Below are 27,355 nucleotides of genomic sequence, written 5' to 3'. Positions count from 1 at the left end.
ATTACAATGCTTAGTACATACGATAAATCTATTGCAGTACCTTCTAATTATAGTAGGTAAATTATTGCATTCACCTACAGTTCAGTCTGCCTATTCTTAGCTAGAGAGAAGTCACATTAAATAAAAATGCATAGATGTTGGGACAAAAACACTGATATATTCTCAGTTATGTTACTGTAGGTAAATAACAAAGTAAACAAAAAAAAGTTATTATTCAATTACTCCTAGTAAATTAAAGTAAATATTTTGTTGCATACTAACTTAAAACTAAATAAAAATTAAATTAAACTAAACAAACTCCCATATGCAACGATCTTTATCTTAGGGACTTCAAGTAGATGCACCAGATAGTTCTTATACATTTTCTTTGTTCTTACAACTTATCTCATCAATATTGAAAATGGCAGAGACTTATGACGAATTCTATGTTGGCATATGAGGAAGCGGCGTGACATCTTGCTGACTGCTATGTATAGACAGATTCCTCTCTTTCTCATGGCGGAACGTGTCATCCACGAGGACTATCTCGTTCATTCGCCGCGACGCCAGCGTTTCGATGCGCTCATATAGCATTGGGTACGTGAGGATGTAACGCCTGTTGGATACAAATAGCACATTTCATTACGAACCAGCTTAGTTACTTTACCATTTAGATACTATTTTTAAGATACTATACATATGTAGGTACACGAAAAGAAAAACAAATAGGTACCTAAAATAGAAAGGTAATAATAGGACTTATGTACAGAAAGGTACACAATAAAGTTTGAGAGTTTGCAATAACGTACTTAAAGTCATCGGCGTCTAGTCTGTACATCTGTGTGTTCTCGACAGCCACCACGGTGGCCGCTCGCTTACTGTCCTTCATGAGCAGCGCTACCTCACCGAAGTGGGCGCCGTCCTCAAGGTGACACACCTGTTAACGTGAAATATTAAGCAGGTCGATAATTTATCGATCTTGAACAGTGTCGTTCCAATAGAATGGCAATACTAAATACACTTGAAACAAGCTTGTTAAATAGATAAGTAAGTCCAAAAATGTGAGTGTCTTCTTTACTAGCAATTAAAATATACTTTCCAGTGCTTCGGAATTTGGCTTTGGACGATGCATCAAACCTTATAAAACTTTACTTTGGTTGATTGTTCCCAATGAATAAAAGTTGTTAAGGCATGTTATGATACCTCTACTCCTTTCAAAGAGTACACAGCCACGGTGCCAGTAGCAATGAAGTACATGCAGTCGCCGAACTCCCCGGCGGCCACGACCAGGTCATTGGCCAGGAACACCTCGGAGCGCAGGCAGCCGAGCACAGTGCCCACCACGCTCGCCGGAATGTCCTCGAACAGCTTCACCTTGTGAATGAGGGAGCGGCTCGTGTGCAGTCGGACTTCGTCACGAAGCTCCTCTAAGGAAGATTTTTTATGAAGTTGGTTGGAGTTCTCCTCAGGAAACGTTTGTAGAAAATGATATTACTTTTGATAGTGCGACTTGTAGTAATGATTTTGGTGAGTATTTACTGAATAATTAGTATTTACTGTATTTATTCTTTATTTAGCCGTTAGCCCAATCCTTACCTTGTCAAGCTAGGCAACGTTTGAAGGTAGAGAGGGTACCTACTACCTACCTTACGCACTGGTATTCCAAGACAGGATTGAAGGCTAGGTACATACTCGTGAAAACATACTAGGACGATTGGTCAGCTTTCAAATAATTCAAAATAACTAATAACCCGAGAGGCTGTCAAGATCAGCTTGTCCTTTGAAGTAATTCTTCTGGTATCTGTACTCATAGAATGCTCGCATCCTTTTCTTCAAAGCCACAGGGAACTGGCGGTATTTCATGTATTCCTGTCAAAATGATGAATAAGCTAAATAACCGTGTTAAAGATGATAAGTTTTTTTGTAGTTCACTCACTTCACTCAATAAAATATAAATTTTAGGGCGAAATCAAGGGTGATCAGATCTTACCTCTACTTGATTCATAAGAGCGTAGTATCGCGTTGTTGAATCATAAGTCGTCAAATATGCTTTGACACTGAAAACTGAGAGCATATTTTAATTAACATCAATTTGTTTTTAAATTATTTTGATAAATACATAAACACTTTACCTAAACTGTCGTCAAAAAGTAAAATAATATCTAACTGAGAATAAGTTACGAACCCAGAGTAAACACCATGCACGTTTTAGCATAAACAATAATTAAGGAATGGATCAACAACTCGTCCGGCAGCACCGAGTGGAACATCGAGAACCCCGTGCCTGCAAGTTAATTTTAATCTAATCATCTGCTACATAGAAAAGTTTAATTTCAGATTAATAGGTACCTACCTAGTTTACTACATCAAAGTTATAGGAAAGGAATACAATCTTCGGATAGCTGCAAATGTTTCTCTACGAAATCAATTTTAAACGCTAAGCTAACTTCGTTTTCTTCCAAAAGCAATTTTTGAAACTCTATGAGTTGGTATTTTTAACGTTGAATCAATTCGTGTGCGGTGTCTGAGGGGCTTTTAACTACTTGAGTAGAGAATATACTAAAGTATTTAAAACGTTTTTTTACCGAAGAATGCAGAGACAACGATGACGATTGCTTTGGTGTATCGTGAACGGATGCTGTGGTTCAGCAAATTCCTTGTTTTGTTCAGGTAGTAGTTGTAGTCAGGGGGAATTGCGCCGGTCCCTGGACATGAAATAAGTACACTAATGAACAGTATCTTTTTACTTAGGGAACAGTTTTACATAAACCGGCAAACATCATCATCAGAAAACAAAACAAATTCCATATCTTTACGTATGTAAGTGCAGCGTAAAAGAAATAGTATTTCAAATATGCATATTCTTTGGTCTCTTTGTTAATTTATTAATGATCGGTAAAGTAAAATGGAAGTTGGAACTAACAGTAGTATGTCAGCACGGGCGGCAGATACATGAGGCAGGCGCACCAGTGAGCAGTCAGCACCACCACCACCGCCGTTATAATCACTCCTTGCACAATGTACGACCTGCTGAACAACTGCGCAGGAAACAACCGTTCTATTGAGTAAAGGTATTATACCTACTTATGTTGTTACTACTTACTAAAATGTTGAAATTAGTCGTTATAAACCTGTCCACCTTTTTTTAGGCATGTTAGTTAATTTATGTCCCGGATGTAATAAAATGAATTATAAGGCTTTTTTATAGAGAATACAAAGACAATGCTTTCGCCAGACACAATAGAGTAGGTGAATCGAATATGTAATTTTTAACTGAATTCAGTGGTTAGAGTTGGTATATTTAGTTTTTTTCATTATGCACAAGAATGAATGCGTGTGCACCTTAATAAAAGTCTTGAGGCTTGCAGAAACGCTGCAGATCTTGGCGGCGCGGAGTAACGGTATGCAGTGTGCGGCGAGGATGAGCCGGGGGGAGTATACCTCCATGTATAGCATCGTGTAGGCGAAGGGCGTGGACGTCAGCAGATCCCAGAAAAATGAACTTAAAAGATAACGCCTGAAAGAAACACATATATCGAGGTTAAGGATGCATTTTGCAGATATCTTGTGTTTGCGACACCTGCACTGTCAATAAAAGTGTATTTAAAGTAAATAGCGGTAGCACGATCCTGTGCGGTCGGTACTCTCGAGTATCGAGAGTTTGACATTTAAAACGTACCGCCAAAATAGTTCTTACGGAGCCAGGTAGAGGCCCTAAACAGATTTTCATGTAAATTTCTCGACAGCTAGCCGGTTGCCGGTAATCGATAGGAGTAAAGAATCACAGCAGTAAGAATTTACCTAGCAATTGATTTTCTATCAAGGACAATAGCGGAGTAATGTATCTCCGTGTATCCGATGTTAAAGTTCATGATGACGTCGAGCAAGCACAGTATGTGTATGGGCAGGAACCGAGTGTCGTACACGTGCAGAGACACCTCCTCCAGCGGCTGCAGCACGAAGAACAGCCGGAACGGGAAGAACGTCATGTGCGCCAGGTTCACCAGGATCATGAACGATTTCCAAATTATACTGTGAGAAAAACTAAATAATTAATCTGAAATATTTATTGCAGTGAGGTAAAATTTATTAGACCTAGTTGTTTTCTAGGCTTTCTTGGAGTTCTTTGTAAAGTTCGTTGCCTTTAAGTACCTAGTTGTTTTAAATTAGATGTATTTTTACAGCTGCAGTAGAAAATCCATGGGAATAAATGTACCATCCTTACCTCAGCAAACTAAGAGGATGAATCACGAGACTACCTTCCTCCAGTAGGTCTCGTTGTCGTTCGGCGACAACGGCCGAGTAGCTCCGGAAATAGTCGAGTGTTTGTGGGTGATACAACGATATCTGCAACATCTTCTGAAGTCCTCGCATTATTTTACCCCACACCGTTGTTTTCACGGGGAGCATGCTATCAGAACCTTGGGGAATAAAAAACGAGTTTGCATAAAAACACTGCATAGATTTAAACTTAATTATACCAACCTGCTGATGCTGCCTGACTAGGACTGCGCATGAAGATGCTATAGAAAGTTCCCTTAAAAGTTATGTCATGCCAGGGCATACTGCTCCATAAATACTGCTGTCTTTGATTCAGGTATTGAATTCTTACCGAGGTCCAAAGAACAGCGATGTTTTCTGAGCATCATTATTAATCCTTTCTATATCGACAAATAATCCTTGTTAAAAATAGTTTTTAAAAGATTTATAGATCTTGCTGTTAGGTTGAATCATAACCAATATTATTTAGACATTAATGATTAAAGTCGGTGACAGATTAATTATTTTGTAGCGTAAAGAGTATCGATGCGGTTGTAATCTCTGTGGTAAAAAACAGGAGGTAGGTTAGGTAATGAGTAAAATTAGGCTACTTATTTAAGTCTAAGGTATTGGAATATAAGAGCAAAAGCCCTTATAAGCTCCCAGCGGAAATTAGACATTAGTAAAAGCACTCATCGTTTTTATCTTTTTATTATATTAATATTTAAATAAATGCACTTATAAGTATATAATTATGTACAGTAGAGTTATAAAACATATATATTTAGTTTACATTATGTACAACAATATGGCGTGTAGGTATAAGGTACTATCTTCTGATGGGCGTGTTGCCGAACTGTGGGCTGAAGGGGCTTGCGTTGAACCCAAAGTTGTTATCGCTGGATGCCACCGCGTTGTTAATCTAAACAAAATATAATAGTAGTTAGTTTCCATCTGATATCGTACTCGAAACCTATTTAGAAGTGGTGACACCGGCGTTCCTGTATGGATGTGAACGAGGCAAGGGAAGTTCGTAAGGATCGTGTCAAGTGGCGTTCTTTGGTCTTTGCTATCCCTATAAGAAAAAGTCGACATATAATGTGTGTAATTGTGTATGTATGACACTGGAGTCTAATGTACTTAATTGTATTTATGAATAGATGAATAAATATTAAATTACCCTCTCATCGATGTTCTCCAGGGTGGTGTCATCTGGCGAGGGGAAGTAGTCGCTGCGGAACTGCGGCAGGTCCTCAATGCCGATCAGATCCGAGTCGTTAGACGCGTCACTGGAATTAAATACAATAATATTGAAATTTTTGGCAACGACTGGAATTTAAAAACGCAGCAATAAAAACTAGCTTTTGCCCGCGTTTCCGTCCGCGTGGTTTGTGACTTATGACAGAATTTTCATACAAACTGTCATCCCCTATTTTATCCCATTGGGAGTAGAATTGAGCAAAATCCTTCATAGCGGATGCCTACGTCAGAACATCTACCTGCATGCCAAATTTCAGCCCGATTGGGCTGTGCGTTGATAGATTGATAGTCAGTCACCTTTGAGTTATACCTATAGGTAAGTACATATATTTACCTAGATAAGTCAGCTCAACCTACCTCACGGCATCGAAGTCAGGAGCTTTAATGGTCTCATTCCATATGGGGTTGGAACCCTCCACGGCGTGCTTATTGGTGCCGGGCGCGGCCAGACCGGCGCGGTTCAAACCGGAGTCCACCGAACCGTACTTCGTCATTGACAGCGCTTCCAGACGCTTGTTTAATCTGCAAATAGTTTACACAGTTTCAATCAGTTTTACTATAGATGTAGCATCAAGCCGTAATGTTATACAGCGGAATTATAAGTAGGACAATTATTTTCAACTAGTTGACACGACAAAGTTCGTACCGCCTAAATTTTAAGTATTTTTTTTCTCTCCCAACAACCATCCTCGTACTTTAATGAATCTTATAAAAAAGAATTGGTGATGTCGGTTCAGCGGTTCTCGAGACTTGTTCTTAGCAACACATACTATTTTAGCATTTACCGATTTTATATTATAGATGTTAACTTCTTTCTATGCAGCACATTTCATTCAGAATGCGTCCTAAAATACTTGTATAATAGAAGTCCTGTGGCATTATACTCACGATCGAGTCCTGATGATGAAGGTGAGCAGCAGCACGAGGCACATGAAGCCGAGCACGACAGTGAGCACGACGAGCACGTACACGGTGATCTGCGTGCCGTCCGGCCCTGGGTCCGGCGTCACGATCGTCACGAAGTCCTCCAACACCACCAGCTCTGTGTTCAGGGTCTGCTGGATCGCACGTAGCAGGACCGTGTCACTACGTAATCTGCAGGCGAAAAAACACGTTATATTTTTTCAAACCTTCGCGGTTTGTACCTAATGATATCTGATACTAAAAGAAAATTAAGGTAACGATACCGTAGTTCGATCGAGGTCAGCTGCCATTGATCAGTATTAAACTTTTCACTCTTCTAAGAAAATCAATGCAATTTACCAAGCATCATGAATAGATAGAGATCTCGGTATTGAAAGTGAAATGATATTCCATTAAATTGAGCTTTAAATTCGTGAATCTGGTGGAAACAAACTAGATCTTGGTGGTATAATAGCAGAATAGGTATATACTTACGCTTCTATTTCAGCGGCAGTGACGGGCACGTTGTCCCTTATGAAGTGAGCCCTGACTTCGGTCCGGTCCTCGAGAGCCACGCCCTGATCGTTGCTGGCCGGCACCACCTGGTCTACGTTGCACGTCATGCCCCAACCAACTGAGAATGTCTGCGCTATCTGATGAACAAAACAAATACAGCTATAGAGCAGCTCTATCCAAAAAACTAAAGTAATTTTGTATGCTACCTATGTATTTATAACTCCTGCTAGAGTAGGTACAGGGTCATAGGTAAGTGTGGATGTCATGTATCTACTCCACGTTTTTTACTAGAATTATTTTCCTTTTAAAAGTCTATAAGGGCAAAATATCATATCGTTATTGGCCAGTGAGTTATAGTAGCGAGGTGAACACGTTACCCACGTGTTAAAATAAGTTGATTGTACTTACAAATGCTGTGTGTTGTTCGATATGTTGTAACGCGTTCATGAAAATAAACGACACTCTGTTGAGCGAAGATATCAGGTATATCTTGACTTCAGCGCGATCAGTGGCTTCACCTGTGGAAGATTGCAAAACTCTTTTATTTTTATCAGGAAAGGAACAAATATGTAGATCTCATCAACTGGTGGTCCTATAATATATGACAAGATGTTTAGTTAAAAATAAAGCAAGGGAAGCTTGTAAGAATCGAACCAAATGGCGTTATTTGCCTTCCCCGTATGGGAAACAGGTGGTATGTATGAAAAGGAGCAAAGACTTAGTTGACATTCATCAGAAACCCTTTCCCAAATCTTTGCTGCCTAGTGATGATTGAACGTTCTCTGATACCATTCAAGAACCATTGCCTTATGACTACAGACAAAAGAAGTTATCTTACTTGGGTCCGTGGCGACGACCTGGAACTCAAACATGCCATGCATGGAGGCAGTGGGCTGCATGTTGAGAGTGAGCACGCCAGTCTCCGGGTTGAGGACAAAGGCGGTGTCTCTCACGGCCTCCAGCGAGGCGTCCACCGTCATCGTGGACTGGTCTATCGTGTATGTAATCGGAGCTCCCTCCGTGTGTACAGCCTGAAAATGTGTGCAACATAGTTTTATACGAGGTCCTTTAATGCATAACTTAGTTTAATTAATTAAATGGTATTTTCAATAAGTTTGACGTTTAACAAGATTTTGTATTATTTTTGAATTTGATCTCTTTTTCATTTCAAAGCGAATTTAGACAAAAATATTTTGGGTAATTAGCAGAACCATTGATATAGAAGTTATTTGTTTATTTCATGTCTTTGTATAAGTACGTACATAGTTCGTATATTATTAGATTAATTCTATTGATTTTAGTCAAACCAAAAACAAAACATAGTGTACAAAGTACAAACCCGCACGGTAAGCAGCACTCTGTTTATGGTATCTACAGTGGAGATACCGGCCGTGTAGACATCACTCACAAACATGGGACGAGGGTTCGCCTCCCGCACCTATCGACAAATTAAGAAATTATTAAAACAAGTCTATGAGTTTGAGATTTAGAGCAGTTTTGAAGTACGTAATTGATTAATTTAATTTCAAAATTACGGCATGACAAGGTTTAAGATTTTCGGTTTTTAGCCGACTTCAAAAAAGGAGGAGGTTCACAATTCGTATGTATTTTTTTTTTGTTACCTCATAACTTTTTACTGGGTGGCACGATTTTGATGATTCTATTTTTTGATAAGAACGTTTAATAATAATAAAAAATATTAAGTCAACGCTTATTCCGACTAGGAATAAAACAATATACTCGTAATAAGTGTTGCATATAGTAACATACCACCGATCGCCTACATAAGCAGCTAGAAAGTTCAACGTATTTTTTTTAAAGTACTTACAGTGACAGTAACAGTGAGTGTGTTAGTGGACAGTATGTTGAAGTTGTCAGGCGAGTTGCTGGCCACCACCTGCAGCGTGTGCGAGGCGCTCTCCTCGCGGTCCAGTTCCCGCACCAGGTATATTATGTTCGTCTGCGGCTCCACGGCGAAGTGACCGCCCGAGTTGCCCTCTAATGACACATAAGAATAAATTCACGGTCCACTTTTATATTATTCTTGTCAGCAGGGACCACTATGTAAGTGTATTAAAAAGAAAGTGTAATAATCATCCCGAAAATTTAAAATTTTAAAATCATTCTCGGATCATAATTTGACTTCCCGGACCACTGGTTCGGGTCCACTGGTCTAAACGGAAACTTAGGTACTCGTCATATTGGTCAAGACAGCAGGCAGAAGCTTACTTAATAAGAAATGAAAGTCAAAGAAATGGTTTAAATGGAAATGAATGAAGCCTATATGAGTAAGTAAAGTAAAAATGAAGAACTTAGTGCTTACCAGTAATGGTGTAGTAAGTAGTGAAGCAGTTCTGTTCACACAGATGGTTCTTAGGATCGTGAGCAACCGGCAACTGGAACCGTTCTGTCATTCCACCTTCCTCCTCTATGACACAACATAAAAACATTTTGATAAGACATTATTAAAGTGGAAGACATGGCCGATTTGTTTCCGGTTGATAAAACAGGGTTAATGTTAAAATTTTATTATCATTTAAAGTTATAAACCAAGCAACTGGGTTGTGGAGGTTTAATAGGCAGTCGCTTCATGTAAAATACTAGTATCCAGCTGCATCCAATGAGACTGGAAGCCGACTCCAACATAATTAGAAGAAAGTCTAGGCTGATATTGATATTGTTATTGAAAGCTTACCGAAGAAAGCGACACTGGCGGTATTGACAGAGAAGATGGGCTCTCCCTGCGTGGGCACGAACACCAGCCTGACGGTGCAGTCTGTGAAACGTGGACCTGGCTCTGTGCCGCCGTCTGTGCCACGGATCGTCACCTGGTCACATCAGATCAATTAAACTCAGTGTTGGATTTACTTTTGGTAACCAAAACTTTGGTTGGTGGCAGCCTTTGAAGTAAAAGTAGGAAGACGGCAAAAGAAAGAAAAGAAAAGAAATCCAAAACAACTATTAATTGCTTGTAAAAATTAATTAATGAAAATCATCATGTTATGGTGACATACCGTGAACTCTCTGATATCCTCTTCGAAAGTCTGTAGTAGAATGAGAGCACCGCTGTTTTCACCGTCGTTCGTCACGTCGAAGAACGCAGCACCGACGGCTGTCAAACAATCATTTATATACAACTGGTAAATAATGGCTCTTGGAAGATTTGAATTGTGGCTTCAGTTATTCCGGAAGGCTTAACCTTTGCCTTTTAAATGTAATACGAGTATGTAATGTGTCACTCACCGTCTCCCACAATAGAGAACCGGACAGTCCCGGCGTGCAGTCCGTCCTCGTCCGTGGCTCGCACTCGCTCCAAGAACTCGTAGTCCACCGTCGTTAGCAGACCGTTCACTGTTGTACGCTCCTGTTTTTACAAAGTAATAGATTAATAGTACAGCTATTAATTGGAGTAATTAAAAGCTTTTTGCTATGTGTATAAAGTCGTAAATAATATGTATAAGAAAAAATAAGGGCCGTTTTAATGAAGGCCTGGGCAGAAATTGACATTCTATTTTCTGCCCAGGCTCATTCTATTCTAAAAAGCCTGTCCCCGAAGCGCTGGCTTCTTAAATGTCAGGTATAGGCCCTAGGTTCTTTACATTTAAGTTATCGATTATCCTTTTGATGAAGTCTTACCGTAGCAAGTCTGATAGTAGTTTCAGGTTCAGGGAACACAAATACGGGATCATGGAAGTTGTACGGTCTAATGACCAGCTCGTACGTCTCGTTACTAGTCTGCTGTGGGTGACCGTGGTCGTAGGCCTGCAATTAACAAACAAGTTTCTTTAGTAAAACATAATTTTAATAATAACGAGGTTTCAAGTTCAGCCTCATGGACTGTTCAGTAAAACCACCAGTACCTAGATACTTTGTTAACGTGCGAGAATCGTGATGCATTAATTACTGACCAAAAGACACTGACATTACACCGTCTTTCTGGTATAACGGCAATGTAGCAGAATAAAAAAACATACGAAATTATTAAAATTAAATGTTTATCATATGGCTGCCATTTTCACACGTCAACTTACCAGTATATGTATATCATAAGTGCCCCAGTAGCCGCGCAAGTCGCGCACGGTCTCCAGCTCGCCCGTGACGTTCTCTATCTGTATCATGGTGAACAGTTCCGGCAGCTCTATGTCCCGGTCAATGATGCTAAGGTCCAGTATCGCGTAGCCCACGCGTGAGTTGTCCGTGTCGGGCTCGTCCCTGTCCGGTGCGTAGATGTCGTCCTCCAGTCTTGTGCCCTGGACATTTTCAAATAAATTTATTCCCTTCCCTTCATTTCTTTGCCTAAAGTAGGGACTAAGGTACAATCAAATGATTGTAATAATAAAAAAAGCAATATACACCTATGAAACAATGCATATTCTGTTCCTTTTGCGTGTGGTGGGTTCGAATCCCACCCGGGACAAATCTTTGTGTGATGAGCACGTATCTATATATGTATGTATTTAGAAGTATATAAGTATGTATATCAGTTATTTGATTACCATAGTACAAGCTCTGCTTAGTTTGGAATCAAATGACCGTGTGTGAGTTGTCCAAAAATATTTATTTAAATATTTATTTATTTATTTTATCTTTACTAATGTTATAAAATTGTAGAGTTTGTTTATTTGTTTGATTACGCTAATCTCAGGAAATACTAGTGCAAATTGAAAAAAATATTCTAGTGTTGGATAGCCTATTTATTAAGGAAGGCTATAGGCTATATATCATGACCAATAGTAGCGGAGTAGCAATGAAAAATGTTACAAAAACGGGGAAAATTATGACCCATTCTCTCTTATGTGATGCAATCGAAGTTGTGCGGGTCAGTTAGTGTAAATAATAAGATGTAATTAATTACAATGCGAGAATAGTTACCGCTTTCAAATTCTCGGAGATGGACCAGGAGAGCTCATCAGGGGTGGGCAGCTCCGGCGCGTTGTCGTTCACGTCCAACAGTACCACAAGGATCTCTGTACTGTTCTGATTCATGTTGCCATCTACGATCATTAATAGCGTTAATATTTTAAACAAATCTTCATAAATCCATATTAAACAAAAAACATGATTGTTTCATTGCCCTTTTCTCTTCAACGCTAAATATTTGGTAAAGTACAGACACTTATGATAGTCAAATGCTTATATAAAATAAAACAGATAATTTTGTTACGAAATAAATGTTGAGTATTAGTGTTACATTGATATTATACTTTTACGCAGCTTACCTCCCCCTCCCAGGAAGTTGTCGATGAGGTTGAAGAAGATCCTGTGCGTGGGCTCGTCGCCGTCCCGGTCCAGCGTCTCGTCGGTGGTGTAGAACACCGAGAGCACGCCCGTGTTCACGTCCACAGCGAAGAAGTCACGCAGACGAGGGTTCACCACGAAGTTGATCTGGTAACTCACCGTGTGGTAGATCTCTGAAATATTACAGAATGTCTGAACCTCTTTCCTTTAATCATCTCTTTTCTCACAAGTGGTTTGTTTAGATCTATCTTTCTTTTGTTTAAGAAAGAAAACAGATCCCACACTTAGAATTACGGGGACTTTAACAAACATACAAACAACGGACACAATGTACAACCAGACACGAAACCACTATTTAATTTTGTTGATCGCATATATTTTTTTCGTGCATCAATCGAAACAAAGGACCTCACAAAGCAAATTTTAGGCGTAGTGACTTTCATTGCTGCGTCACGGGGACAGATAAAAAGCTGAACTTCATAAAAAAAATGGTCTAAAGGTTAGTTGGCACACATAGTAAGCAAAGAGCGCGTGTGATTTCATGGTGACTAGATAGAAGCAATAAGGAGTGGCTGCGGTGTCTCACCGTCTCTATCAAGATCGCTGGAGAGGACAGTATAGACCTCGTCGCCTGACGTCGCGTTCTCCCACACGTAAATAATCCCTTCGAAGTCTTCCTCATCAGGAGGCATCTCCGGCTGAGGCACTTTATTGTTCGTGTCGATTATATTGATCGTTATCTATCAACAACAACAAAAAAAAAAAACAGTAAAACGTAGGTACAATAATTTTAACTTAGTCCTGTTTCGCAGGGCTACTTCCTGGAATAAAGGAGAGCCATCACGCTGGTCATATGCGAGTTGGGAGTACAGAATAAAGATTCGAAAAAATACAATATGTATACTGGCTCGGTAAAATTTCTATCCCTATTATAACCAGTCTTTTAAAAAAATTACAGTTGCAAAGTTACCTCTCCCTCAGTATCCCAGTAGGTAGGATCAGGCGGGCAGTCTTCCTCGACGTTCTCAGCGTAGCACTTGTCGCTGGCGATGACGGTGTAGTACAGGTGGAAGCGAGGCGGAGTGTCGGCGTCGATGGCGCCCGACTCCTTCACCGTGATCTGTCCCGTGTAGAAGTCTATCTCCACCAGGTCTTCGGGAGTATCTTGTCTTGTACTGGGAACAAACAATAAAAACAAATATTAAAACCCAAAAACCAGGCGATAGAAGCCTTGATAATTCATTTTGATAAAAAAAAGACGAGTGTTTTTGTTGTAGTAAAATAAGTTTGTTAAGAGTTTTCAGGCATTTCATGTCTCGTCCTAATAAGAAATAGTAAAAAAATAACATATTATGTTTGGCGAGTTTGGCACGTATTTAGTTCTAAGCCACATTTTTTATAAATAAACATAAAAAAGAAAAAATATCGAACAGATCGGATAAAAACAGAAAAAATATCGAACATCGAGAAATATGACATCGTGAAATGTGGGTCGTGTTGGACTGCAATGGATGAGATAAGCTCAAGTAAAAAAAAAGGCGTACTATGGTGTCTATACTCAACATGAGGTAGCCAGTGGGCAGAATAACCTTGTGAGGAAATGGAATGAGGTAGCAAGTAGTAAGATTAGATAATAACACTTACAATATAGTGTACCGCACTTGGTTGTAGAGCGGTCCGTCGATGTCGGTGGCGAGCACGGAGCCGATGACCACGCCGCTGGCGGACACCTCGCGCACCCTGAACTCCTGGCTCAGGGTGCCCTCCGCCCACACCGGCGGGTTGTCGTTCATGTCTATGATCGTTATTGTGAACGTTGCTGCGGAAATAATGGAGGTTTTAAGTTTTTTTGTATTGTACGGTACTGTCTGGCACATGTGTCGTATTGTTCCGTTTCCTTTAAATACGAGAGTTAAGTTATTTTTGCTAAAATGTCGCCGTAATAATTAATTCACCTTCTTTCTTTAATAATTACTCCCGCACTTAGAATTGCTCTTGTGTCGCGCACTTTTATGAACATACGAACAACGGACACAGAATACAATCAAACCCGAAACTATTATTTGTGGATCGCACAAATAATTATTCCGCGTGGGAATCGACCCCACGACATCTACGACTGAAGCATGCACAAGAAAAAATAAATTAACTGAACCAAAATCTATACTAATATTATAAAGCTGAAGAGCTTGTTTGTTTGTTTGTTTGAACGCGCTAATCTCGGGAATTACTCATCCGATTTGAAAAAATCTTTCAGTGTTAGATAGCTTATTTATCGAGGAAGGCTATAGGCTATATAACATCACGCTACGGTCATTAGGAGCGGAGTAGCAACGAAAAATGTTACAAAATCGGGGAAAATTTTTACTTATTCTCTTAGGTGACGCAAGCGAAGTTGCGCGGGTCAGCTAGTATTTTAATAAGCGTGTTTAGTAATTTGACTAATTTACTTACATTCATCATAGTCGACTCCGAGTACAGTGTTAAGATCTCTCACTCGCACTGTGAGGTACAGGACTTCAAACTCTTCGAAGTCAATGGTGATGCCAGGTCTGATCTCCTTCACAACCACTCTGCCGGTGGCTGAGCCGAGGTTGTTCGGGTCCGGGAATATCGTTTCGATTTCAACACAACTGAGAATAAAGGGTGAACATTAAAATTATCCATCAAACCATAACGTAAAGGTATAAGTTCGTTCGCGTTCATCCGTACTAAGGATACTAAAAAGTAAGTTGTATTTAACAGTTAGTTCCTACACCACTCACTAGAGGCACTGATATTATTGTTTTCATACAAAATTTGTCAATAGATACCCGAATATCCATAGTGGTACCTACACAATTGCGCTACGAAAAATTCTGTAGGTACTATAGAATCTATATCTATACTTATAATAAATCAGTAGAGAGTTCAAGGTCAGGTTTTTTCCTGTCTGTATGTTACGCTATCACGTAAAAACTACCGGATAGAATGCACTGAAATTTGGTATATGCATAGAATAAGTAGTGGAGCAAGTACTGGGATACTTTTTATCGCATAAAATTTCATAGATTTTTAGAAAATTGAAAAAAATACGTAGAATTCGTTTGAACCTGCGTTTCCCTAAAGAGACCATAGATGGCGTTGCAAGCCATTTCACAACATTCGCATATAGTTAACGCGGTGCCTGCCGTATCGATACCTGCTGTTCGCACCAACCAATAGATGGCGATATAGTCCGCAACACAGCATGTTTTTCCTAATTAATTTATTTTGATTGCTTTATTGTTAAAAAAATACCTTTGAAACAGGCTATACATTTATAAGATTTTCAAACATAAATGTTGTATGATATAACTCAAAAATGTTGGTTTACGTGGTTCCGGTGCGATCGGGAGGATATCCTAGATGGCAAATCGAGTAATTTCGTTTGTTGTCGTTGTTCGCCGCAACTAACAGATGGCGTTGTAGTTTGTAACACGTAACCATATTAATTGGTTGCATCAAGGTGATAAATTGGATAGCTATGAAACAGACTATGTCGTAAGTTTTAAAAAATAAACAACGGATGATATATAAAAAATAATAACGGGTTACGCGGTTTCGGACGTATCATCGCGAGTATACCTACATTATTACGCGTGTGAAGAGCTCCGGCGCAGATAGGTCTGTCTGTACCTATAATAATATTCTGAATCCAGACGGGTAAGCAATGTTCAGTGTATAATAAAGTATTATATTTTACACTGTAAACTGGTACGGATACAGACGAGAGCGGAAAAGAAGGTAACCACAGGAAATCAGGCGCGCCTGAGCCTGTGTCACATTGTGTACTCTTCGGGCCCCTTTCGTAAATAACCATTAGTTGACAAAAGAGTTGTTAGCATTTTTATGTGAAGGTGTGTAGTGCTTCGCAATTCGCGTGCTCAAACGTATAAGCAACAGTACGAAATTCACGCGAGCAGAGCCGCACGGGTCAGCTAGTGTAGTATAAATTAGTCTAAACTATTACTGGTGGAACTCGACTGTTGGTGTCTGTCTTCCTTGCTTGGTGGCGTATGAAGATGCCCAGTCGATCTCGAAGCGTAGGTGTGCTGTCGTGTCAGGGTCTGTGGCTACCACTTCGTCGGATATCAGGAACCCTTCAGGCACGTTCTCCTCCACTTGCGGACTGCCGCGCGGCTGTAACGATACTTCTGTTTGATATGCTATATGTAGACAGTTATCGCAACGATATTCGATAAAACGAACGTGCACACAGTGTTAAAGAAGCAAAAGCGGAATTCTCGTAGGTTATAGAAGTCTTAGATAAAAATCGCGGCTTAAAATAACTATCACAAGAAAATGTGAATGCTCTGCAGTGGGTTAGTAGAAGAACCGAATGATGGTGAAGTTATTTATTTCTACAGGGTGTGGCGTAAATAATGGATAATCCTTTACCAGCGGATGGGCGACAACCCAACTGATCTAAATATCAAAATTTACCTCTGGCACAAGTATCATAGTTTTTGAGATTTTGGCCTTTTTGTGTGTTTTTTAAAAAAGCGATTTAATCTCGTTCTTTTTGATGCTGTGATCACAATTTAAGGCTTTTTTTTAATTCGTTTTTTGCAAATAAATCCTGAATAGATGTGCTATTGAGTCTACAATCTTGTTTTGTTATTACTACTTGTTTTTTATTTAAATTATGCATTCAAAGTTAAATTTTATAATCTTTCACAACTTTTGTGCAACTTTGAGCACTTGTGGTGAAAAAAAAATGTATGGTGGCTTTACTGCCCACGCCATAAATAATTTCTAAATTTTATTAGAATTCTAAATTGGTATAACATGCAGCATTAATACCGATTATTGTCAAAATATTACAACGAACTTAAATTATTAACACTTTTGCCGGTCGACTAATTTTATTTTATCAGCGCGTTTAAGCTAAGTTTACTTTCAAATATTCATGTTTATAGGGTTATTACACTATTAAAGATTATTTAGATGATAAAAAAGCTTGGAACTGTGCTGCTTCTACCAAGTCTATTTCAAAATAATGTATTACAATTTGATGAAAAATGTTTTTTTTTGTCAACAGAGTAGTTTTCTTTAGATTTCTAATTATCTTTATTATTTGAATAGTATTTATGTTTTGTATTTCTTTTTTTTTTCAACACTGCACACAAGTGCTCAAAGTTGAACAAAAGTGTTGAAAAACTATAAAATTTTACTTTGAATGCATAGTTTAAATAAAAGACAAGTAGTAATAACAAAACAAGATATTAGGTTCAATAGCACATTAATTTAGGATTTAAATGCAAAAAATTTTGGCCATTATGTGTGTTTAAGAAAGCGATTTACGCTCGTACTTTTTGGTGCTGTGATCACAAATTAAGACTTTTTTTAAATCCGTGTTTTGCAATTAAATCCTGAATAGATGTGCTATTGAATCTAGAACGCGCTTAGCGTGAAAAAAATAAATTAGTCGACCGGCAAAAGTGTTAATAATTTAAGTTCTTTGTAATATTTTGACAATAATCGGTATTATTGCTGCATGTTATACCAATTTAGAATTCTTATAAAATTTAGAAATTATTTATGGCGTGGGCAGTAAAGCTACCATACATTTTTTTTTCACCACAAGTGCTCAAAGTTGCACAAATTTTGTGAAAGATTATAAAATTCAACTTTGAATGCATAATTTAAATAAAAAACAAGTAGTAATAACAAAACAAGATTGTAGATTCAATAGCACATCTATTCAGGATTTATTTGCAAAAAACGGATTTAAAAAAAGCCTTAAATTGTGATCACAGCATTAAAAAGAACGAGCTTAAATCGTTTTTTTAAAAAACACACAAAATGGCCAAAATCTCAAAAACTATGATACTTGTGCCAGAGGTAAATTTTGATATTTAGATCAGTTGGGTTGTCGCCCATCCGCTGGTAAAGGATTATCCATTATTTACGCCACACCCTGTATATGACGTAAAGACAAGAATAGAGCATAAGGCCTTTTGGTATAAATTCAAATGTATTTTTACTAACCAATCTGAGTGTAGGTGGAGTATTGTTGATGTCTTCCAGTTGTATGACTAGCTGTGACGTGGCCGTGTGGTACGGCCCATCGCCCAGGGTGTCATCAGCACGCACCTGGAATAAAGTTATTAGCCATTAGTCTTATTGCTATATTAGTATTGTTTCGAGTACTATCCCCGATCAATGTATGGTTGAAAATGTATAAACCTGTATAAACAGCTCGCTTTGCCGATGGTAGTCGAAGGCGTCGTCAACTGAGACGTAGACAGCTCCAGTGTCTTTGTCGATGCGCAGATATTCACCAGCGTTACCCAGTAATTGGTGTCTGTAAGGAAGAACTAACATTGAAGACTTATCGGCGAATCAATAAATGTATAAATATGATGTTATTTGTACACACCATCGTCGTTTCGTCTCGGTAACATAAAGATATAGAATCGGTATAGTTATATGTATGTAGAGTCAATCGGTAGCAATTTTTTATGTAAATCTACACTTCATCATAATTTTTTAGGTTAGGTCAAACATTAATACTTATAGGCAATGATACAGGTCGAATTTGCACTTATAGTTTTGCAGCACCACTTCGGAAGGTAAGACCATGAGAAGAGCTGGCAAGTAACTCTGGACCCCTATTTTTATTCGCCTCGTAATTAGACTCGACAAACTTACTCGACTCTATCATCAATATCCCTGTCGTTAGCGGTGACGTGTGCCACGAAGAAGCCTGCGCCCTCCGTCTCCTTGAAGGAGATGGTCTGAACGTTGTGCTCGAAGATGGGCTGCTCGTCGTTCCAGTTGATCAGGTTGATGTACACCGTCGCTACTCCCACGAAGTCCGTGCGGTTCATGTCGGTAGCCACCACCTACAAATCAAATTGTGACATTTATGCATCAGTTCTGTACTTTTTACTTTTGGTCATAGGGGCTATCTCCAATGTTACGTTAAAGATGGATAAGTAATTAAGATATTATGTACGTCTTCGGGAGGAAGCGCTATCCACGACTGGGTTATAGAAAGGGAATAGCGATAAAATGGTACATAAGGCTTGTCTTTAGTAAGTAAACATTGGATAGATAGGGCATTGAAAAGCTATTTCCATTGATTAAATCTTCTTTCTAACATAGATACATATCCGTACATAATGTTATTCCACGAAATGTATTGAAGTTATCAATAACCTACCTTTAATTTAATATGTTGGTACTCCGGTACTTCATAGTCCAACAGATTGTGGTTCATGGTGCCCATGATGAAGCTCTGCCGCTGGTAGCCGACCTCCGGCGCGACGTAGAATGCTGCCTCCGCTCCTGCAGGATACTCCGCCTCTAGGTGCACGCGGTATTGAGCGTTTTCACCCTTGAAAAATCATTGAGTATGATAATTATTACAATTACAATGGATTATTAAAACAGATCGCTGAAATATAAATTATACATACTTATATTATATTTTTTTTAATCTTATGAATAATAGTATCGGTATACGGTGATACTTACAAGGTCCCGATCATGAAAACCAAAGTTTTCTAAATTCAGTGTCATAGCAGTTTCTTCCATAATATTAATAGTGTACTCTTCTTGGAAAGGTAAAGGAATCTGATCATTGATATCGTTCACTATGATGACGACACTGGCGGTTGTCGAGAATGTCTCTGTACCCTCGTCGTCAGTTTTATACGCGATGATAGAAACTTGGAACACTTCTCTCTCCAGAGCGTCGCGGTCGATGGGGTCCACGTAGAAGATGGCTCCATTTCGACCTCCTTCTATCGTCTCAATGCGGAAAAATGTGTCTGAAAATATTATGAATGTTTTTATTTGTGTCCTTTTGTAGTTCAAAAATATGATTATTGTGACTTTTTTATTATTGAACATAGGTATATGTACCTTCCTCGTCTCGTTCAATTCTGTAGTATATAGGTCTATTGATGCCTGTATCTCCATCTATAGCTCTAACAGGGAATTGTTGAGATGTTTTCTCGTCGAACTGCTGCACGGCAAATATTTCGGACCAGCGCGGCGGCCGGGACTCCACATTTTCTACTTGTACCATCATTGACACTGTGTGAGTGTTTGGTAAAGAATCCTGAAAAAAAAATTATAACTATTGTTATATTTATAAGTCCGTAGTTAAAGATATTTGATGATCAAGTTACTCACCCAAGCTGTAACTCTGAATATGTGTAGCGCATTTTCATCAAAATTCAGCTGTGTTTTAAGTCCCAGCGTCATATGCATCCACATCCACTGGCCAGGCTCGTTGTCTCCCTGAATCAAGAACACTTCATCGTCGTCGCGGTCACTCTCGATCGTGAATCTCATAAATCGAGTACTAATCTCACCGTCAGCATCAGTTACATTGTAGGTGCAGTGCGTGAGGCCGGGTTCTTCAGTTTCCTGTAAATAACAACCACTTAATCATTTAGAAACAAATGTAAGGTGAAGCTGTACTGTTAGCTCGAGATAATGGTTTAACAATGTTTACATAATTTTAGTTAATCATTTGTTTAGATTTTTTTTTAAATTAGGCAAAACTTTAATTCTAAGTGAATAGTGCAAATACTAACGGGTATCTGGCAAGTGTCAAAGAGCTGAATGATGGGTGCGTTGTCATCGATGTTGACTATTTGTAACGAGATCATCGGCGCCCTCGTCTCTCCGTCCACTCTGACGGTGAAGATGTACTGCTGCATGCCCGGCGTCTCGTAGTCTTGTCTTAAAACATACAAGTGCTCTAGTTTAGATACAATACATTATTTTCAAGTAGGTACCATTACTGACAATAAGAAGAAAGTTTGTTTGAAGATGTAGACTACGTTTTACTTATAAATGTTTAATACCTTTGAGTAATAACGAGGTACCAATCACCGTCATTCTCAGGAATCCTTCTAATGACAGGCGAGAGCATGCTGAAGGAACCGGACAAGAAAGGTGACACTACAACCGGCACATTAGGACCTGCAAAAGAAAACGATTTGTTTTGGAAATAAATCCGATACAGGGGTCAATGATGTTATTAGGACTGTGGAAGGTGAGACACAGTCCAATGACGGAATGAAGACTAGTGGAAAGGGATTATTCCTCATTCAACACTTTAAACTATAGAATATAAGATGCTGAAACCGTAGTTGCTGGAGTTATTGGTGACGAACGAATAAAATTTAACGAAAATACTGAAAAAAAAACAGAAATCTAGACTGACAATAGGTGGTAAAGAGAGTAGCGACAAAATCTAGGGTAATAAATGATTGTGTTTACCATCGTAGTTAAGTCTGGCGATAGGCACATCTCCCTCGATCTCTTCTTCCATGTAAATGATTTGCGTGCCACTGTTGGTCCCGATGGGGTGGAATAAGTCCATGCACACATCCTCTCTCGTCTCCGCCGGGAGGAAGGGACGCTGGGACCAAGTACCTGCACATTTCACTTTGAATAAATATCTACTCAACGTGATAAGTTAGCATTATGATGTTCAGTATGAATTGCGGAAGAGGCCAAATATTTTTCGACAATGAATGACTTATACCTTTAATTAACAGTTTAAGAGATCTATCTCCCTTTAGTGTCCTAGTTTGACGAATCGGTCTTACTTTGCTTTAATGATTCTACATTAAGATAGACAATAAATTATTCCTTGTAGATTACGTAGATAGCTAGATAATTATGTAGTACAAAGATTGCCCTTACCAGAGGTGTCCAGATCAGGTAACTCAGGAGTTGGAGGCCTCGGTATCTCTACCATATAACCACATCGTTCTGGAAGCAAACATCAAGTTTTATTATACACATCACAAAATAGAGGTGATTGTAAGCAATCTCTTTAATTTACAAGAGTCTGGTACCTTGTGCGAAAGCTACATTGAGTGCGAGGAGTAGCAGAGCCGCCGTCGTCAGTCGGACGTCCACCGCCATCTTACATGTTCTATATCAATATCGTGAAGGAACCTGTAAAACAGAGTTACATCGTCACAAAACATATAGCCAGTTACGGTCACTGGTCGGTTAACAATCAAAAAACAATGTGGGTTAAGTATCGCTTGGCGCGGTTAATCCTCCGTGGATGGGTGACCGCATATCGACTGCCTCCGTGGCGCAGTGGTTTAGGTTGCCACGCCGATACCACTGCAACGGGAGGTCGTGGGTTCGATTCCCACACGAAGCAATTATTTGTGCGATCCACAAATAATTGTTTCGGGTCTGGTTGTGCTTTGTGTCCGTTGTTTGTATGTTTGTAAAAGTCCCCGCGACACAAGAGCAATTCTTAGTGCGGGAGTTGTCTTTTATAAATAAATAAATAAATAAAAAATATGTATTCAAACTGGGCGTCGCCATGCTTTGGATAGCACGTAAAAGGTCGGTCCCGGTGGTTGTCTATTAAGATAGCAGTCATTAAGCCATGACAAAGGCCTTCGGGTGGTATGAACAACTGTGACACTAGGTTGAACGCTAACCATACGATAAGAAGAAGTCACGCAGCATGTTCTGTCTTGACAACGATGTTTTAACAACTGAGCTTTTAAAGCACTAATAAATTAAGCAAGTAATTATGCAGACATAATAATGCAGGTTACACGGTCTTTCTAATTAAGTAATGTTTAAAGTGTGCAGTAGGTTAATTGCGTTTTATCACAAATACAGAACAGTGATAGTTTCTAGGGTTTTTACATGGTTCTTATTTATTTGTACACAGATATTGGAGGCACAGCTGTATATATGTATGTACATATTAAAGGTTTATAACAATTATTTTACGTTCTGCAGGTAAATAAGTAATTAGATAAAGACAGTAAATTGCATGACGCATTCAAGACATTTCGAGACATTGAATGATTATGATTGCATACGTTTTTGCATAAAACACAAGCAATCACAAAAACAAAAGCTGAAAAGCTTTGTACTGATTACTCGTCAAAATATTTGAATTATGTTCAACTTGAATGAAACTTCAATCTAAGTATACTAATATTAAAATAATGTAAAGTTTGTTTGTTTGGTTGAACGCGCTAATCTCAAGAACTACTGTTGCGAATTGAAAAGATCTTTTACTGTTGGGTAGCCTATATTAACTAAGGAAAGCTAAGCTATATAACATTAGTAGCAACGAAAAATGTTACAAAAACAGGGAAAATTACGACCCATTCTCTCTTATGTGACGTAAGCGAAGTTGCGTGGGACAGCTAGTATTCGATAATACGTAAATAGAGGTAAGGAATTATGAGAAAAATGCTTTGAAGGTATTTTTTATCGTACAGAAATAATAATTTAATGTATTTTGATTTCGTCTAATGGACATTGTTAGGAACATTAATTTTGTATTTAATTTATCAATTTGATTTATATCTAATAGTTAAATATATTTTTAATATCATGATAGACATCTATAGATATGTTATCCAGTTGGTGCCTATCTGAATAGAACAAAACTTTACTAAATAGCTAATAAAATATTAATAAATAGAAAACAAAATATAAATATACAATTAAGAAACAAAAGCTTTAAAACACATTTCGAAAGAAAATAATTTAAAAGCAGAATTGAATGTATAGGTAGAAGCATACTAGAAATTAAAGATAAGTAATGATTTGAGTGAATTTGTTGCACGTGAGTCGAGAATGAATAATTTCAAACACTGAGTCATGTTATAATACCAAGACAAAAAGAAAACCAAATAAATTAGAATAACCCTTTCGTTATCGATGATTAATTGTAATTATATTGATATTAATCGTTTGGAATGTTTGATTAACATGCGCAATCATATCCGAAAATAGACATCATTTGAATACGCAAAATAATGTATGAAAGATATTGCAGTTTGTAAATAATGTACACATATATTCGAATAAAATTCAGGGAATGGATCTGAAAGACTGAAGACGGTTGTGACTTTTTTGTTTGATGCTATTAGAAATCTATAAGATCTAGAAGACTGAAATGAAGTTTAGTGAGCAATAAAGCAGCCCATATGACAACATTTTGAGATTTTCATCAATGCCTTTATAGGGTTTTGTTTGAGAATAGTTGCTATGATTTTGTAGGAATCAAGAGACCAACATCGATTAGTTAAGTCTTTGGAACAACACGGTTGTCCTCTGTGGATATATCCGGAAAATAAAGAGAGATGTAAGGATACTGCTCCTAACATCTTTTGTAAAATAGCATTATACCGATTTTTGAAATGGTCCAGATAAAACCAATTTATTATTATTGCTCGTATATAATATATACTCTAATCAACGATATGTATCAAACAATAAAATAACATTATTAATATGTCTGATGAAATTGTAGAGGGCAGTGACCGATTCATAATTGGACAAAGGCAATTTTTTCACTTTCTTCGAACTCTACTATAGACTTATCTCATTCGGATCAGAAAAGCTCATATGTTGCAAGCCTTTTAAAGGGAAATCGTGTTTTAGTTTGTCGTCATTGCTCTCTATGCAAATGTTAGTTTGTGGAGACTCGTGTGTAACGGCTCCACGCTACAAAATACACCGGAAGTAACATTTAGACTTACACAGTTCTTGTATCAATTAACAATCTTAGCTGATAAAAGTTCTTCCAATAGGTAAGTAAGTTTTTCACAAATCACATGCACTTTTTGCACTTAATAACTTAAGCAAATAAAATTAATATAAAGCCTTGTAAAACAAACACAAGTCAATGTGTCTCGCAAGGTAAATAATACTGAGCGCTATTTTTCGTCAAAATCATCGATACTGATAAGATTGTGTGATAATTATTTATTTTACATACAGATTAAGAGCTACGTATGCTGAGATAATGTCACTATCAACATTTTTATTGTCACCGTTATCAACTATTGTTCGTTGGTCAATGAGTTGAAATATGCTGTAAGATATTGGCAAGTGATTGGTAAGGAAAAAGTATTGTAGAGTACAGGATACATCCTGTACGACTTAGCAGTCCCTTATAAAAATAACTATGTCTATTGGTTCATTAGAACTTTGAGTGCAGCCAACTATCTTCCCTGTTACTTAGTTACGACTATTTGTTAATTGATAATCAGGTATTCTTGTAAGAAAGATTCCGAAAAAATATTCACAGATAGGCGGGTACAGATATTTTTACACGTTTTGTTATAAAACGTCAGGTGGGACGGGTCCATCAAATTCGTAGTGCTAACTATGAATGAAAATTCGCCAAGTAAATATAATTTTGTTTCATTTCATGTTAAGTATGTATTGAGTATTGAGTGAGTGTATGTATTGGTACGGGGTGACTGCCAGCTTGTCATTTTCTAGGTTTTTGCTTTTACTTTGTTTAAATTTTAAGACCAAATATTGCTTTAATAATATTATCCTTCTCTTCTATGAGAATTTACGATTGTGTTTGAAACGTGACATAGAGTAATCTGGCCGTGGTCGTCACGCATCATGGCAATAGTAGTTGGTATCAGGGTGCGATGACGGTGGCGTGCACTAGCGTGAGGCGTCAACATGGAGCGCGTACGCAGCGGAGTGATCTTTGACTCGCCACGTCAGCTGTGCACGTGCTTCTCCGCCGCACTCAGCTCTGCTGACGTGCGTTGATACCCCCTACAGGTTCACCCTAAACCCTCTAACCATGTGGAAAATTCTACGTCTAAATATTATTCTTGTGTAATGTTTAACACGATTAAACCCAAAATTTTCTCTTCCTTTTCTTATGTTACTCGTTCTTTTATATTGTTTCCTTGTTTTACCATTACTTAAACACGTCGGGGTACAAATTAATAGCTAAAAATATACTAAAAAGAAAACGATTAAGTTTTTAATAATTTTATCACTGCATCGATTATCGCTGGTATGTGATAAAGGAGCTATATATTTTATAGTTTAATATGCATAAGTATAAATTAATATAAATAATACTACTGGGTACCTTCACGGATAATTGTGAAGATAACGGGACACCCCAGATTTTGTATATATATCTACAGTGCATTTTTATTGCAGGCTTATTGTCCTAATCCCAGAAAACGGATGAGGAATTTACATAAAACATGTATACATATATGTACCTAAAGAGTATCATAATAATTATTTGGTTCATTTTACCACTGAGAACATAAACAGAACCAATGAGAATTTCTGCATTTGCTGCTGATAATTTGTATTTTTTTTTTAATTTTAGTTTTACTTTTCCAAAGCAAGTAGTGGTAAAATCATGCAAAGTAAAAAGTCGCAATCAATTTCAATACTTGATCTAGTTAAAGGTTTTTTAATTTTCATAATAGGCAATCACAGCTTATAGTAGTTTGTCCTTCAATCGAAGAACTCTAGTAAAAACTGTTTCCAGAGCCTATAATTTAAGTGGGTCAGTCGGTTGGGAATGTGAGCTTTTTTCTTATTTGCAATTCTAGTTTGTGAAGCTACACCGGTTTTACAAACCGCACTCAGCGTACGCGAAAAATAACACATCTTGTTTGTGTTTGTGACTTTTTATTTTATCGGCTACTACTTAATACTAGTATTCGTAGGTTCATTGAATCTCATGCCCCATCGCAGCTGAATTATACTTTTCAAGTAGGTAAATAATAAGCTCGGTAGTGTAGAAAACTTGTTTACCGTGATTTGAGATAGGTCTATAAAAAATTGAACATTATGACACTCTAGCTAGAGAGGGTACGTATACCTCCTTAGATTGGCAGAACTATAATTGTAGGATTATAGAAGAAGAAGTTAAGATGTTTTCAGACTCTACGTCTATATTCCCTCCAAAACAAGTGTTTTGTAGTCTGTGACGTCACAATATTTTACGCAACTTCATTGAAAAATAGGTTTAAATAATAAACGTATGATAATTTATTATAAATATAAACAAATGTGTTGTTTTATCTGACGCTTATCTTTACTATTCTTTTACTGGCCGGGGCCCGGACGCTGTGAGTGAGCAATACTCGTACATTTCACACAGGAGCTAAGTGGACATTTATTGAAGATTCTTCTAACTTTCATAGACTAGGTAGGAAATGATGCTTATAAAAAGGTACTTCTTCTAGGTTCTGTTGCTTTGTCAACCGAAGTATAACTACTAACAATCCATATTATCAAATATATCCCATTATATTCTCTAGCATCTTCCACAAACGTAATATTCCGGTAAAGAAAGGTCAAACTCTAAGTAGACTTCTATCTCACAAAGATAACTTTGTAGTATTAGTTTAAAGTTCTACGTGACTTTACG

General features: G+C 38.0%; 2 protein-coding genes across 2 annotated transcripts; both read right to left on the bottom strand.

The window, feature by feature from the left end:
* Nucleotides 1–385: 385 nt before the first annotated feature.
* On the bottom strand, nt 386–4,543 carry LOC142976819 (potassium/sodium hyperpolarization-activated cyclic nucleotide-gated channel 3-like). Its single transcript, XM_076120388.1, has 12 exons — nt 4,465–4,543; nt 4,205–4,400; nt 3,781–4,011; nt 3,322–3,496; nt 2,903–3,017; nt 2,565–2,684; nt 2,165–2,263; nt 1,970–2,043; nt 1,731–1,848; nt 1,183–1,406; nt 789–916; nt 386–595 (listed from the first exon to the last, which is right to left on the bottom strand). Exons 1-12 carry the CDS (start codon nt 4,541–4,543, stop codon nt 424–426), a joined length of 1,731 nt encoding a protein of 576 aa, XP_075976503.1. The 3' UTR covers nt 386–423.
* A 397-nt stretch (nt 4,544–4,940) lies between these two features.
* LOC142976377 (cadherin-AgCad1-like) lies at nt 4,941–24,823 on the bottom strand. Its single transcript, XM_076119663.1, has 35 exons — nt 24,684–24,823; nt 22,005–22,107; nt 21,850–21,918; nt 21,421–21,576; nt 21,003–21,120; nt 20,730–20,877; nt 20,323–20,559; nt 20,050–20,248; nt 19,660–19,955; nt 19,346–19,519; nt 18,832–19,025; nt 18,367–18,484; nt 18,169–18,273; nt 16,148–16,317; nt 14,611–14,789; nt 13,801–13,975; nt 13,127–13,331; nt 12,743–12,896; nt 12,138–12,329; nt 11,791–11,912; nt 10,950–11,168; nt 10,555–10,680; nt 10,162–10,282; nt 9,933–10,030; nt 9,614–9,746; nt 9,242–9,346; nt 8,747–8,916; nt 8,258–8,356; nt 7,757–7,949; nt 7,327–7,436; nt 6,898–7,055; nt 6,388–6,594; nt 5,857–6,021; nt 5,420–5,528; nt 4,941–5,161 (listed from the first exon to the last, which is right to left on the bottom strand). The coding sequence occupies exons 2-35, from the start codon at nt 22,072–22,074 to the stop codon at nt 5,069–5,071; spliced, it is 5,187 nt and encodes a 1,728-aa protein (XP_075975778.1). The 5' UTR covers nt 22,075–22,107; nt 24,684–24,823; the 3' UTR covers nt 4,941–5,068.
* Between the last annotated feature and the right edge of the window lie 2,532 nt (nt 24,824–27,355).

Source organism: Anticarsia gemmatalis, chromosome 11, assembly GCF_050436995.1.
Source record: "Anticarsia gemmatalis isolate Benzon Research Colony breed Stoneville strain chromosome 11, ilAntGemm2 primary, whole genome shotgun sequence".
Classification (NCBI taxonomy): Eukaryota; Metazoa; Arthropoda; class Insecta; order Lepidoptera; family Erebidae; genus Anticarsia; species Anticarsia gemmatalis.
The sequence above is the reverse complement of the archived record's forward strand: the minus strand, read 5'-3'. Positions and strand labels throughout refer to the sequence as shown.